The 16569-nt window shown below is 36.1% G+C and overlaps 1 protein-coding gene across 1 annotated transcript in view; it reads left to right on the forward strand.

Moving 5' to 3' along the window:
- ABCB7 (ATP binding cassette subfamily B member 7) overlaps positions 1 to 16569 on the forward strand; it is a 133793-nt gene that overhangs the window by 66408 nt on the left and 50816 nt on the right. The window contains exons 2-3 of the mRNA XM_043895839.1: positions 11828 to 11905; positions 13935 to 14021. Coding sequence (XP_043751774.1) covers positions 11828 to 11905; positions 13935 to 14021 — 165 coding nt within the window. The remainder of the gene's footprint in view (positions 1 to 11827; positions 11906 to 13934; positions 14022 to 16569) is intronic.

Here is a 16569-nt window from a genome sequence, read left to right on the forward strand (position 1 = left end):
GTACCGCACAATTGCACTCATCTCACACACTAGTAAAGTAATGCTCAAAATTCTCTAAGCCAGGCTTCAGCAATATGTGAACCGTGAACTTCAAGATGTTCAAGCTGGTTTTAGAAAAGGCAGATGAACCAGAGATCAAATTGCCAACATCTGCTGGATCATTGAAACAGCAAGAGAGTTCCAGAAAAACATCTATTTCTGCTTTATTGACTATGTGAAAGCCTTTGACTGTGTAGATCACAGTAAACTATGGAAAATTCTGAAAGAAATAGAAATACCAGACCACCTGACCTGCCTCTTGAGAAACCTGTATGCAGGTCAGGAAGCAACAGTTAGAACTGGACATGGAACAACAGACTGTTTCCAAATAGGAAAAGGAGTACGTCAAGGCTGTATATTGTCACCCTGCATATTTAATTTATGTCTAGAGTACATCATGAGAAACGCTGGGCTGGATTAAGCAGAAGCTGGAATCAAGATTGCCAGGAGAAATATCAATAACCTCAGATATGCAGATGGGTACCACCCTTATGGCAGAAAGTGAAGAAGAACTAAAGAGCCTCTTGATGAAAGTGAAAGAGGAGAGTGAAAAAGTTGGCTTAAAGCTCAACATTCAGAAAACTAAGATCATGGCCTCTGGTCCCATCATTTTATGGCAAATAGATGGGGAAAGAGTGGAAACAGTGGCTGACTTTATTTTTCTGGGCTCCAAAATCACTGCACATGGTGACTGCAGCCATGAAATTAAAAGACACTTGCTCCTTGGAAGGAAAGTTATGACCAACCTAGAAGAGGAATTACTTTGCCAACAAAAGTCTGTCTAGTCAAGGCTTTGGTTTTTCCAGTAGTCTTATATGGATGTGAGAGTTGGACTATAAAGAAAGCTGAATGCCAAAGAATTGATGCTTTTGAACTGTGGTGTTGGAGAAGACTCTTGAGAGTCCCTTGGAGTGCAAGGAGATCCAACCAGCCCATCCTAAAGGAGATCAGTCCTGGGTGTTCACTGCTTTGCCACTTTCCATCATTCTCAGCATTCGCCAGGCATGCAAACTATGCTGGTTCTGTCAGAGCTTCAAGTGAGGAGAGATAGAAACTAGTCTCTTGGGCAGCACTCTGAAAGTTGTATATTGAACACATGTTTCTTGCACTCCTTTCCTTCACTGTAAGAAGGGAAGCCTCAGGATGCATGCCTCCTTCCAATTACACAAAGCCATGCCAACTTTCCTTTGTTCATAGCCGCCTGCAAGCATCTAAACTGTTCTGGCCCATCAGCATTCTGAGTAAGCTGAGCGAGAATCCAATACCTTGGGCAGCACTCTATAGTTCTGAGATGTGGGTGACACGTTGCACTCCCTCTTTTCCCCTGAAGGAGAAGTTGCAAGTCTGAGTAATCTTTCTTGGCACTGAGCACTGCTGGGTTGGGGGAGGGACTCATGTAGATAAAGTGAATTTGATCATTTTGTTTCACTGCAGCTGTTCTTGACTTTGTCCTTCTTGGGGGTTACTTCAGCTTCTTCATTGTAATATGTAATTCTCATAAAAGTGTTTTGGTCAATGTTGTTCATTCACTCAGTTGTGTCTTAGTCTCTATAATCCATGGACTGCAGGCTTCCCTGTCCTCCACTGTCTCCTAGAGGATGCTCAAACTCATGTCCATTGAGTCTATGATGTCATCCAACCATTGCATCCTCTGTCGTCCCCTTCTCCTCCTGTGTTTAATCTTTCCCAGCAACAAGGTTTTTTCCCATGAGTCAGCTCTTTGCATCAGGTGGCCAAAGTATTGGAGCTTCAGCTTCAGCATCAGTCCTTCAATAAACATTCAGGGTTGATTTTCTTTAGGGTTGACTGGTTTGATCTCCTCATAGTCCAGGGGACTCTCAAGAGTCTTTTCCAGCACCACAGTTCAAAAGCATCAATTCTTTAGCAGTCAGCCTTCTACACATGATCTTAGCCAAAAGGCCGAGAAGCAATCAGCCTTCTTTTTGGTCCAGCTTTCACATCCATACATGACCACTGGAAAAGCCATAGCTTTGACTATATGTACCTTTGTCGGCAAAGTAATGTCTGCTGTTTAATATGCTGTCTTGGTTTGTCATAGCTTTTCTTCCAAGGAACAAGCATCTTTTAATTTCATGGCTGCAGTCACCATCCACATCATATTAAATAATGTTAATATACTTTTGTGTTCCTTTATTTATCTTTCATTACTTTTTAAAAAATATAACGTTTCTACTCTTAAGAAGTCCTTATTTTCCCATGTACCTCCTGCCCCAGACTCTCTTCCTAGACTTTTATTCTTTCTCCTGCTTGCCCCATTATCTTTTGCTCCAGGCATCTGCAGCTAGTATGTGTACTTTATATACTTTACAACAAACAACATTAAACACTTCCAACCTGTAGAGAGTTCTGAAGGATGCACAACAAGGTAAGCCCCTGAGCAAGGTGTTTAGGAAGCTGCCAGACAGTTTAAAAAACACAACCACAATTCTTTGAGCAAGGAGCCTCACATTTCCATCTCTGGTAGCAGCCAGCCATAGGAGGAATGAGAGATGCCATTGATCACCATGGCTACCTCTGATCTGGGGAATGGGATATGGTAGGTGGGTATGCACAAATGTTATAATGCTCTCTGCTGAAATTTAGCAATTTCTTTCCTCATTATGCAATTCCCTGCTTGCTGTACATTTTTTTGGTTGATTCCAGAAGTTTTAGAAAAATTGTTTTTGTCAGTTTTTGATAGCTTAATCATTGTTTTAGTGGAGGTACACTTTTTTGAAGTTTCATATTCTGCCACTTTTGGTGATGTTGCCCTTTATGTTTAACACACAGTTGTGTTGTTATTTTTTACCGAAAAAAAAGCAAACATACAATGGAACGTCTTCCTACTTAACAACAGAAAAATTAACCTAGGCATTTCAGGGTTATCAATCAGGAAGGGTAAATTCAGTTCAGTTCAGTTGCTCATTCATGTCTGACTCTGTGACACCATGAACTGCAGCACGCCAGGCTTCCCTGTCCATCACCAACTCCCGGAGCTTACTCAAAGTCATGTCCAGTGAGTCAGTGGTGCTATCCAACCATCTCATCCTGTGTCGTCCCCTTCTCTTCCTGCCTTTGGTCTTTCCCAGCCTCAGGGTCTTTTCCAGTGAGTCAGTTTTTTGCATCAGGTGGCCAAAGTATTGGAGCTTCAGCTTCTGCGTCCATCCTTTCAATGAATATTCAGGACTGATTTCCTTTAGGATGGTCTGGTTGAATCTCCTTGCAGTCCAAGGTACTCTCAAGAGTCTTCTCCAACACCACAGTTCAAAAGCATCAGTTCTTCAGCTCTCAGCTTTCTTTATAGTCCAACTCTCACATCCATACATGACTACTGGAAAAACCATAGCTTTGACCAGACAGACCTTTGTCAGGAAAGTAATATGTCTGCTTTTTAATATGCTGTCTAGGTTGGTCATAACTTTTCTTCCAAGGAGTAAGTGTCTTTTAATTTCATGACTGCAATCACCATCTGCAGTGATTTTGGAGCCCAAGTAAATAAAGTCTGTCATTGTTTCCATTGTTTCCCCATCTATTTGCCATGAAGTGATGGGACTGAATGCCATGATCTTTGTTTTTTGAATGTTGAGTTTTAAGCCAGCTTTTTCACACTCCTCTTTCACTTTCTTCAAGAGGCTCTTTAGTTCTTCCTCATTTTCTGCCATAAGGCTGGTGGTTATTGATATCTCTCCCGGCAGTCTTGATTCCAGCTTGTGCTTCATCCAGCCTGGCATTTCACATGATGTACTCTTCATATAAGTTAAATATGCAGGGTGACAATATATAGCCTTGATGTACTCCTTTCCCAGTTTGAAACCATTCTGTAGTTCCATGTTCAGTTCTAACTGTTGCTTCTTGACCTGCGTACAGATTTGTCAGGATGCAGGTAAGATGGTCTGGTATGTCCATCTATCTAAGAATTTCCCACAGTTTGTTGTGATTCACACAGACTTTGGTGTAGTCAATAAAGTAAAAGTAGTTTACAATTCTAGCTTTTCTGGAATTATCTTGCTTTTTCAATGATCTAAAGTAAACTCACTAGATCCAATGACAATGTTGATAATTGTTAGTATTGATAATGTTAGAAATGTCCATCTCCATTCCACCACTTACTAGCTATATGAATTTGAGCATGGTAGTCTTTCAGAGCCTCAGTGTCTAGTTTGTATAATGGGAATAGTAATAATAGTAGATACCCTGTAGGATTATAGTGAAAATTAAATGAGATAATGTAGTATTAGACAAAAGGCCAGCCAAATAATGATTGTTTAGTGAATGGTAGCTGCTGTGGTTCTTATTAAAAATTATTATAGTAAAGCTGCTTCTCCCGTCCAAGTACTATCCAGGCAGACCCTGCTTAGCTTCCAATATCAGACAAGATCAGGTGCTGTCAGGGTGGTATGTCTGTAGATAGTATAGCTGCTTCTAATCCATGTTGCTTCATAATGAAAAAGTATCTCAGCAAACAAATCCAAATTAAAATACAAAAATAGGATAAAATGCTAACTACTCTGGCCTTCAGCTAATCTGTTGTTCTGTTCTGGCTAAGGATCTCAAGGAATGAACTAAAATTTAAGGGTATTTTTGGGTGGATGATGGTGGAAGGGTGATCAAGATATATTCTACCTTTGCATTGGTCTTTCTGTGATATTTTTGCCCATATCTGTTAGCTTTAGCTTATAAACTTTGAAAACATAATGAACACTTATTTAAATTTGTTGTGTACAGTGTGTAAGATAAAAACCTTTTTGTATTGCAACTGTGTATCCAATTTAAAAACGTTAATATGGCAATTTGCAGCAAGGTTTGTTTACTCTTGAAACAGTTTTAGAATGACTTTAAGGCTCTAGGTTGCTTCTCTTGAAGACATTTGGAAAAATATGCAGCTCATAAAATACTTGTAAGAGAGCTGTTAGTTTTCTTCCTGACATTGTATGAAAATAAGTGTTCTAGCCGTTGTATGAATTATGGTCACCTTATGAATTTTCAAAGTGCAATTGAGAAGAAGAATGGATAGTTTTAGAAAAAAAACTCTTAACAGTTTTCAGGGCTCAAAGAGAGAAATGAAAGACAGAAAAATTAAGAAATTTTTGTGTATATATTTTTGAAGGGGTGCAGTATCTTTTGAAAAGGTTCCTTTTTTTTTTTCTTTTGTGAAAGTAAGTCAGTTGTTTTGGACAATAATTGTGTTATGAGAAATATTACAGTTGTGTTCTCCATCTTGTCTGTGTTAAATAAGACCATGAGGAGATAACGGAGTAGAGGCTGGCAACCTTCTCAGGTTTGAGTGCGATGAGAAGAACTAAACTAACAGTTAAAAAAATAAGCAGATAAAAAAAATAGGCAGATAGAAGAGAAAGAAAAATCTACTAGCACATTATTAGAGAGAAAAAGGAGGTAGCAAAACGATAAAGAGGAGACACCCATGTTGAAGAGAATAGCAGATTGCTGTCAGCTCTAACTGTGCATGTTTACCAACCTCTATAAAAGAACTTAACTTTTAGCATGCTGGAAAGAAACTAAATATGAATAAGTCTAAAGGGATTTAAAATTCACGAAACCAAATACCTTCCTTAAAATGCCTTTTTCATCTAATGCTCATCTGAAGCCTTTTAGGTATCATTTATAAGTCCTGGAGTTGGTTTTATGTTTATATCAATATTTTAAATCTTTACCTATGTTATAAGTGAAGATTATGTCTTTTCTACCAAAGGACTGCCTGTTATTAGATTTTGTTGGAATGCATATAAAGAAAACAAAAGTATTTTGGATACGACCTACATAAGTGAGCCTTGCAGAGTGACGCAAGTAAATGAAAACCCTATCCTGTATGAGTTTAGGGTAGTTATCCCAGGTAATTTGCTCACCAGTGGCAATCTGATATATCAGTAAAAAGCAGCAAACATAATGAGAGCATTTATAGAAAAATATTACTAAACAAAAGTGTCAGATTTGCTACTGATTCAGATTGTCCACAATGAAACTTAGAGTTAAGAAATGTACTTCAGAATTTTCTCCAAAGTCCATATTAATAAATATACAAAATGGAAGTTGAAACTGTAAAGTAGCAAAAAATAGGTCCAATTCTACTTTCTCAACTTCTTTCATATTATCTCAGCATTCCAGCTGCACTCTGTATAGTAATGTCTCCATTCTGTGCACAAACACAATAGGGCTAGGAATCTTAGAAGCACAGAGATTTATACCAGTTTCCTAAAGTTCTTGGAAGTCAGCCCAGAGAAATAATCCACTAATTAAATGTCTCTAAAATATGCCCTTGGTGAATTACTTTTAATATGATGAGGTTCTCTTCATGTATTTTCTCCCTAATTTCATAATTTAAAATGAACTGGTTCTGAAGTTTTGTGTGTTTTTTTTTTGTTTGTTTGTTTGTTTACCTTTTAACATTGAGTCATTAGTTTTTATTGCCCTGAATTTGGCAAATGCCTTGTAATTCTTTATTACTTTATTAGCAAACAGCATGGAATTTCCCAACACTTAGATGAAACATATGAAACAGTTAACAGGTTTCATGATGACAAAAATGTGATGACAAAGAGTTTCTTATATGAATGGGAAATGAAGTCTAAACTTTCTTCACAGAAGTTGCCTAAACAAACATATGAAGAGTTTTTGTGCAAACTACTAAATAGGCCTGCTGCTGATGTTATGCCCTCAGAGATGTAAAAATTGATAGATAAAAAGGAAAATTGGTTGAGGAAAAGGGGAATTCTGTGGATAATTTTTGTTCGTGAGTTTATTTTTTGTGATAGTGATTTTTTTTTGTGGAAGTGTTTTGTTTTGCTGTGTCATTATGAGAATCCTTAGAAGCTGCAGGGATTTTAGAAATCATCCAGAGCAGGAGGCAGCTGAAGGGAATTTTAGAAATCATCAAGAGCAGGTTACCAGCAGTTACTGGCCATTGGGCCAACTCCAGTATGCCATCTATGTTTGCAGGGCCTCTGTGCTAAGAAATTTTTTTAACATTTGTTAGTGGTTGGGAAAACAATTTGGATGCATGAGACAAGTGCTCGGGGCTTGTGCACTGAGATGACCCAGAGGGATGGGATGGGGAGGGAGGTGGGAGGAGGGTTCAGGATGGGGAACACATGTAAATCCATGGCTGATTCATGTCAATGTATGGCAAAAACCACTACAATATTGTAAAGTAATTGGCCTCCAACTAATAAAAATAAATGAAATAAAGAATTTTTTTGACAGATGACAATGATTTGAAATTCACATTTCAGTGTTCATAAGTAAAGTCTTATTTGAACATAGCCACACGTTTATTTGTGTATTATCTGTGGCTGTCTTTATGCTACAGTGACAGAGTTGAGTAGTTGTGACACAGGTGGTATGCCTGCAAACCCCAAAATATTTGCTCTCTGACCCTTGAGAGAGAAAAAAAATATTTGATAACCCCTATTCTAGAGTCATCAAATTTTATGGTGATGTAGTTCGATGATTTTGTGGTTTAATGAATGAATACTTAGGTGATGTGAGCTGCCCATGATCCTTGAGCTATGTTGCCATTTATTCATTCATTTAACACACGTTTATTGAATATCTAACATAATGAAGGAAATTCTTTATCCTTCAACTTACAATTGAGAAATACAATTACAAAATCTAAAAAGTCACATTTTCTTTCCTCTTCTTCTTCCATTCTTACCCCTCAAGTCCTCCACCCACCTCTCTTACTTCCTTCTCTCCTTTTCTTCATCCACCCCTGCCCCCTGCCACTCCCAACTAGTTTTGAAGAAATTGGGAAGAAAATCAAGTTCAAAAAGCATTTATCTCAGACTTTTAAACTTTTAAAGTGAGATAAATGTAATTTTAAATATGATAGTTTCTCCTTAAAATACATTGAGAGCTTAATTTTAAATGTTTGATGTTTTTTAATGATCAAATGATAACAGTATTCATGCATGACTATTTGATATTGTTAAGCAGTACATGCATCATGGATGGATAGTTGTAAACTTAGTTTTGTTTCCAATTGACAATTTATATATTGCTATTTCTTCAGGTGTCATAAACACTGAACATAACTTGTATTATGAAAAATAACTATTCTAAAAAGGATACATTTGGGCTTCCCTGGGGACTCATTGGTAAAGAATCCGCCTGTCAATGCAGGAGACATAGGTATGATCCCTGATTGGGATAGATATCGCCTGTTGTGGAGCAACTTAGCCTGTGCACCACAACTATTGAACCTGTGCTCTAGAACTCATGAGCCACAACTGCTGAGCCCATATTCTGCAGCTACTGAAGCCTGAGCACTCTAGAGCCCATGCTCTGCAACAAAAAAAGCCACTGTAACTAAAGACTGTGCAGCAAATGAATAAAAAGGATACAGTCATATTTAATAATCACTAAAGCATTATATAATAGGATTATTTTTAAATTGAATTAGTTTATTTTTTCACTGTGGTGGGTCTCCATTGCTGCACTGGCTTTTCTCTAGTTGCAGTGAGCAGGGGATACTCTCTAGTTGTGGTGCGCAAGCTTCTCATTGAAGTGGCTTTTCTCGTGCACAGCTTGGCTTGGTCTCTAGGGCGAGTGGGTTTCAGTAGTTGTGGCACGATGACCTCTAGAGCAGGGGCTCAGTAGTTGTGGCTCCCAGGCTCTAGAGCACAGGCTCAGTAGTTGTGGAGCATGGGCTTAGATGCTCCACTGCTGTGGTATCTTTCCAGATCAGGGATTGAACCTGCGTCTCCTGCATTGGCAGGGGAATTCTTTACCACTGAGCCACCAGGGAAGCCCAATGGATTATTTTTTAGTAAAATGTAGTTTTTATCTTAAAGGAAAAATGTAATTGGGATAGGTTTGCTTGCTTGAGTCTTAGTCTCATTACGTGGAGTAGTTCTGTCTGCTAGATTGATGGTTTTAGTGTTGATAATATTTTTGTAAGTAATAATTGAATGTCTACACATAGTAAAATATTGTGCCTATGCAACTGTCTATCAAAGATTAATATTTATATTAATTAGTGGACAGATGTTGCTGATCAGAATGAGAGCATACATTATTATGCTTGGATGCCACAGAATCTTTGACTTTTAGGCTCTGCTAGAATTTCTTCTTTTTAGGTAAAATAAACATGACTCTCCAGTGTTTTAATCTGTCTCCCTCTTCAAACAGACTGGCAGATTGTTACTTCCAGTATATTCCATTTGTATAGTAGCTGTGTACATTGGTTGTGCCTATTATTTTCAATAATATATGGTTTACTTCTGTGTGTGTCTTTTGAGGGGTGGGGTTATTAACAAAATCAGATGCTAGATTTGTTGAAGAAAGAAGTATAATCCCAGTTAAGAGTTTTAAAATCCAGTTAATAACTGCAGCATTACTATTTTATTCCATAAAAATCACAGAATTTTAGAGTTAAAAGGGACCTTAGAGCATCTAGTTCAACCCTCTAATTTTCTAATCAAATTTTAAAGGATTAATCATCTTGTTTTCTCTTGTTGCCCTCCTTCATTTTTTGACTTTTTAAAAAATTTATTTATTTTTTAATTGAAGGATAATTGCTTTACAGAATTGTGTTGGTTTCTGCCAAACATCAACCTGAATCAGACATAGGTATATATATATATCCCCTCTCTCGCCTTCTCCATTTTTAAGTAATTTTTTTTTTTTGCTATAAACTCCTTCCTCCAGCGTTTTAATAGTAGAGGTAATCCCTAACTTACAAATACATTGTGTTTCAGAAGTGTTTGTAAGTCTGTTGTTTAGAAGTCAGAGCATTTTTTTGGTAGAAATTATATTTTAAGTAGTGATGGGACTAGCCCTCAAAAGGAGTTAACACATTATGTGACTGTCGTTTTTGCTTTTGCAATGAAAGATGTTTTAAATGATTTTCTCTGGGGATCAGGAAAGAGATGACATTGTAGAGGAGCATGTCAAGGTCTTTCTTTTTATGTGTTATTTCTTAGGTGGGGTAGTGAATACATATTGTATTCATTATTTTCTGACCTTTTTATATGCCTGAAACAGCTCATAATTGTACAATGCTATCTTAGTATGAAGTTCTTTGTGAATATGAATATTTTAAAATTATTTACATTGAATCCTGATGCATAAGGGAAATATGGTTTGATTAGAGAAGGATAAAGAGATAGCTAGAAAATTGAAGGGATTTTATGGGTACTTTCAGGGGCTTACTTAGATTTTATGGTAAATTTTCTTTATTTTGACTAATGTCACTTTAGAAAGTATGTTTTTGTTGTTAATTTGAGTGTATCACCAACATTTATCTTTTACCTATTGGCAGTATAGAGGCAGTGTTTTGAGAGAGAATAAAGAAGATAGATAGTCATCATGAGATAACGGGGCAAATTTTGAAAGGCAAAGAAGATTAAATTGTATATGCATGTGTAAACATGTGCGATATCTTACTTGATTTATAGTTACTTGAACTAGGGGGTTATGAAAAATAGGAAAATGAGGGAGTAAAGTTTGTTCGAGGTCTTAGCATGGTGAAAAGCTCTAAGGAGAACAGTTGACATAAGCACCAGAAAGGCATCATTGACAATAGAAGTCTTGTAGAGATTTGAGGGTACATCACATGTTGTAGGAGCTTGGGCTTGGCAAGACAGTGCAAATAGCTATTAGTATTTTTGAATTTTTTGTAATTTAGGGAATGCCTATATATTGAGAAGTATGTGCTCAGTTGTGTCCAGCTCTTTTCGACCCCCTGGACTGTAGACTGCCAGGCTGCTCTGTCTGGAATTTTCCAGGCAAGAATACTGGAGTGGGTAGCCATGCCCTCCTCCAGGGGATCTTCCTGACCCAGGGGTTGAACCTTTTCTCTTGCATCTCCTGCATTGGCAGGCAGATTCTTTACCACTGCACCACCTGGGAAGCCCCTGTTTACAAGTATACATAAACAGAAACTGCTCCCACTGGTTACATTCTAGAAAGCAACTGAGTTAATTTTCTCAATAATTTGGTTAGCTTTTTTGTGTGTATATGGAGATTGTTTTCTTGGTTGGTTTAATGTTTGCTCTTTTGCAGTGTACAGCATTGACTTTTATATGAAAACATGAATCATTTCTACAACTCATTTGTAGCTTAGGGAAAGCCCACGTATTACCTGCTTTTTGGGAGACTCTTAACCTAATATGCAAATTTTTCTTCACTAATATGATGGTGCATTTTAGAAGGATGTATGTCCATTTTAGAGATGTCTATTTTTTTCTTCTTTCTTTCAACTCCATTTTTGGAATATTATCAACACAATAGATTAGCCCAAGAGTCCATCACCTGGTTATAAACCTTGACAAAACTGATCTTATGACCATTATCTAAATTTAGCATTCAGAATTAAGACTAAAGAAGGAGCGCATAATAAAGTGCAGTAAAGGGAGGAGTGTTTGAAAAGAGCAGAGAAACCATTTAAGAAAGAAATGGATTTGAAGACTTCAGAGGCTTTCAGAAACAAAGAGAATCCTAGGGAGAAAGAGGGTAAATGGAAAGTGCAATTTGATACTTCTAATGGGCAATATAATTTATTTTATATCTGGACCACACATTTTTTGCCATTTTAGATATGTGTTAGAAGCATCTTTCTCATATTGGCTATGGTTTTAGCTTATGCATGTTCATGAACAGTAATCCTCATGGACAGAGGAGCCTGGTAGGCTACAGTCCTTGGGGTCGTAAAGAGTTGGACATGACTGAGCGACTAAGCACAGCACAGCACCTGGACTACAAAAGAAATATTTGAATATTAACTGTCCACTCTGAAATTTCTGACCTCTTTTTTTATTCTCTTCTGCAGATCTCAGAGTTATTAAGACATACTACATGGCAGAGACTAGGAAAAGGCAATTCAAGAGAGTTATTAGATGCTACAAGGGTAAGATGAAGCATATATTTCTTCTGCATATAGCTAGGAAAAATGTGTTAGCCCTTTGAGCATTTTCTAATTTATATTACATATTTTCCAAATAGTTTTAATTTTTATTTTTTTCTAAATACTGGCAAGATGAATAACAAGATATATTTCTGCTACTGGAAATGGAGAAAGAAATCTTGATGTTTTTCTACACCTGGAGAGATATATTTGAATCTTTTGAGATCAATGCCAACAAGAGTAGTGCTTTTAGAAAACTTTTATAAATGTAATGGCAGCTTGTTGATGCTTAAATTTATCCTGTAATTTGTATGTGATGTATGGAATACTGTACATTTTTTAAGTGAGTAAAGTTTCTTTTTACCTTAGAAGATGTTCACATAGCAGAATATCAAGGGACTCTAAGCTTATTAGAGTCCATGGAGTAGGTAATGCTGAGTTTACCTATTAATGAGGGTTGATTTTCATTGCTAATGTAAGTGAAAGACACCTTTAAAAATTCTCAGTGCTTTAAAAGAAACAAATAAATCTCTTAAGATAGAAAGACAAGAAAATTAGAAGACAGTCTAGCTCCTGAGTAGTAAGTACTTCCTTTATTTTTTCTTTCTGTTTAACAGTTATTTCCCATTAAGGTACAAGGCACTGTTCTAATTTATGCAGAAGCTGTAGAAACGAATTAGGTTTTCCATTATTAAAGTTTTAAGGGAGAATGTGCTCCATCTTCTCATTATTTATGACACCACTGTTTATGTATATTTTATAAATATATAAAATATTTTGCTTTGTTGATGACCTCATTATCTTGTGAGTTATTTACCAGACCCTTTGATATAACTTATCAGTTTTTTAAAGGGGAAAAAATGTCACAAAATGACATTGTCACAGTAAATATTACTTTTTGATATTTTTTCCTTTAACAGTGCTTTACGATTGTTGATCCAAAAATCAATGACCCATTTATGGCAATTACTTTTTGGGTCTCAACTGATGAGAACAAGAAGGTACTTTTGATTTCTGTAGTTCCACTTTCATAGCTTGACCCTGAGCTGATACTCTTAGGATTCAGTATTGATACACAGTTGTGATTGTAAAGAACTATGCCCTTGTTCACTAATTATTATTATGGCTACTGGAGAAGCATTATTATATCCATGTACTTTATTAAGTATTTTTTTGAGGAGACACTTTCAAATTAGCAAGACTAAAATTTTAAAAAGCTTAATCTTTACTATCTTTTCAACTATTATATATTTTCCAAAAGATTTAATTTTTGTTTTTTTAAACTGATCAGTAATATAGGGCCTTTTAAAAAATTATAAAAGGCAAGATGTTTGGATATTTTCAAGACTAGTTGAGAAATTTGTAGATAGCTTTGTTTTATAAACTAATTCAACAAGCCCATCTGCAAGACACGGTGGTATGGGCCATAGGAGATACAAGGATTTGAGAGACTGTCCCTAATCTTAAGAAATTTACCATGTAGGAGTAAAAACAAAAGATTTATACAAATTACTATAGCATAAGATAGACTGTGATGTAGTTAAAGATACTTTGTTTCTATATATATATGCAAGTCAGAATAATAAGAATGAGTTATATAAAATCAACTATATTGAATTATAAAACAAGAATGTTATACACATGGAAAGCAAGTGGGATACAGTTAATTAACTGTATTATATATTTGCCAGTAATAAGAGTTAAGGATTACACAGTACTTAGTAGCAAATGACAATAAGAAAGCTGGTATAAATCAAATAGAAGTAGATTACAAGTTAAATCTTTTAAATACTAATTTCGAAAACTAGAGGAAGTAACTTCTGTATGAGTAATTTGTTATATCTCAATATTCTTTGTATAAGTGTATCTGTAAGCTTATTATGAAGGTATTTTACTTAGCTACGCTAGGCTCAAAGCTATGCCTCTGAATTTGTTGGGGCGACATTCATCAGATTAGACTGCCTAAGTCAAATTTTTAAAGATCTGAGATTCTTTAATAGCTAATGGATGGCTTGGTATTATCTTCAACTAGGCTCTCCAGGCATGGCCACTGATAGAAAAGAGGACATGTTGGCATGGTCATGCAGGAGGAGGACTCCACACAGACCCGAAAGAAGGGGTAAGAGACAATAACAAGTACCTGAAAATTCTTATAGCTGATTGGAAGATAGCTATAATTATATATGTGTGTGTGTATATATATATATATAGTTATTATATTCCAGAATATTTTGATTGACTCATGTAACTGCAGATTTTCTAATACAAAACCATCTGGTTATGTAGATGAGTTTTTCTCAGGCTTAAGACAAAAAATGTCATGATTGACTAAAAAATAAAAAAGTAAGTTGCCGACCTAAACATTATTTTAAGTAGTATTTGTTGAGGTTATGTGTTATTATCATCTATCCTTATGAGATAAATTACATATTACATTTAGCTCTTACAAGTAGTGTGTGTGTGTGTGTGTGTGTGTGTGTGTGTGTGTTAATGATAACATTTTCCCTTCTATATTCTTGGTTTAGAAAGATTCTAGAATGTCCCCTAGCTTCATGGTAAATACTCCATTTACCAGATCCATTTATTTAATTATCCATATTCTTTATCATCATCATTATACAGACAAGATTAAACATTATACAGACAAGATTAAACAGTAGGGTCACTGAAATCAAAAGATTGAAATTGCACTACACTTTTTTCTAAGTGAGTGGAACTGTCATTGGAATACTGTTATACAATTCTCCATCTGGCCCTGTTTCTCTAAGTTTGCCTTTATTTTCTTCCTCTAACTTCACCCAACCAGTATATACATGGTATCTCTAAGTAGAAATGATATTTTGAGGGTTAGTGGCAAGTGAACAAATTTTATGTAAAAGCACTCTCTAAATTTCAGAGAGGTAAATAAATTTACTATTTTATTGGTGGGAGGTGATTGCTAAGAAAACCTTTCCAGTGCTTTTCCCCCTGTTTCTTTAATCCCCCATGTAACTTCTCTCACAGAATTTAAAACACATCACATTCATGTTTCTGTCCCATTTTTGCATATTAACATTTGTCCTGGTTGTCTTTAGAAACAGTGCATTATAAAATAGAATTTTAAAAAATAATATAAATACTGACATTTATCATATATTATTGATATATGGATATGGCATGACACCATGTTGTTTGCATCAGTCTGTCAGCTTTCAGGATTGTCAGCAAGGCCTCTTAAGGATAGTTTATAAGTAATGCTCTAAACATATCAAAAATATGTTGAATAATGCAGGAAAAGCAGTCATGTCTCTTAGACTCAAGCAATGTAGACTTTAAGATAGATTCTTTATTCTCCAATAAAATAAAAGCAAAGCAAAACTCATTGTAAATCTTTATATTTGGTCTCTTTTTCCTTTGTTCCCTGCCATCTTTGTGTTACTTTAGCCTCATTAGCTAAAAGTAATCATAGAACAATAAAGCATGAAGGCACACCAGAAAAGAGGCAGTGTTATTGTTGTTGATCAGTCACTAGGTTGTGTCTGATTCTTTGCAACCCCATAGACTGCAGCTTGCCAGGCTCCCCTGTCCTTCACTATCTCCCAGAGCTTGTTCAGACTCATTTCAGAAGAGGTGGTATGGAGTTTTACTTAAGAGCTTGAGCTGTGGAGACTGACTGCCTAGATTTGAATCTTGGTTCCATCACTTGCTACTGGAAAGACTTTGAGCAAGTTACTTAACCTCTGTATGTATCAGTTTCTTCATCTTTAAAATGGGGATGATAAACACAGCAAAGGGAATTTGAATGATTCACCCCATTCAAAGCTTGAATAGTGCCTGTCACAGGAAATGTTCAGTAAATATCTGCTGTTACTACTATGTGAGATTATTATAAGTCCTATACTCTACTATGATCCATTCATTTTAGATGTATGTATTATTGAATACCTGCCTTGTACAAAACTATGTTAAGTAACTGGAGATACAATAATGAACAAGCCATAGTCCCTGCTATTGAGAAACTTAACAGTTTATTTTTTAATTTATTATTTATTTATTTTTGGCTGTGCTGGGTCTTCATTGTGGTGCATGGGCTCTTCGTTGCTGCTTGCTGGCTTTCTCTGGTTCCAGTGAGCGGTGGCTACTTTCTAGTTGTGCATAGGCTTCTCATTGCAATGGCTTCTCTTGTTGTGGAGCATGGGCTGTAGGGTGTGTGGGCTTCAGTAGTTGCTGCACACGGGCTCAGTTACGCCATAGCATGTGGAGCCAGGGATTGAACCTGTATCTCCTGCATTGGCAGATGGATTCTTAACCACTGGACCACCAGGGAAGTCCCCAGAAACTTAACAGTTTAGATGGCAGAATATCTACAGTACCATATAGAAATGTTATCACTCTACAAACTATAGATTTTAACTTATAACCAACTGAAATTCTTATCGCTTTACTTTCTGTGCATTTGTACTTGTATGTTCCAAACTTTTAATAAGCATTAATATTTCTGCTCAGAAGGCATATAAATCATTCCTTTACCCATTGTGGCTATAGTAAAGGGGTTGTGAAAAAAAGAGTGGCAGTTTCACCATTTGGAAGTTCCTCTTTTTGAAATAGATGAATTAAAGAATTGCTTGTTTTATAATAGAATCTTCAAATTTTTGAAGGATTTTGGGACTTTATCTCTGCATTTAAAC

Source organism: Cervus elaphus, chromosome X (assembly GCF_910594005.1).
Source record: "Cervus elaphus chromosome X, mCerEla1.1, whole genome shotgun sequence".
In the NCBI taxonomy this organism is placed as follows: Eukaryota; Metazoa; Chordata; class Mammalia; order Artiodactyla; family Cervidae; genus Cervus; species Cervus elaphus.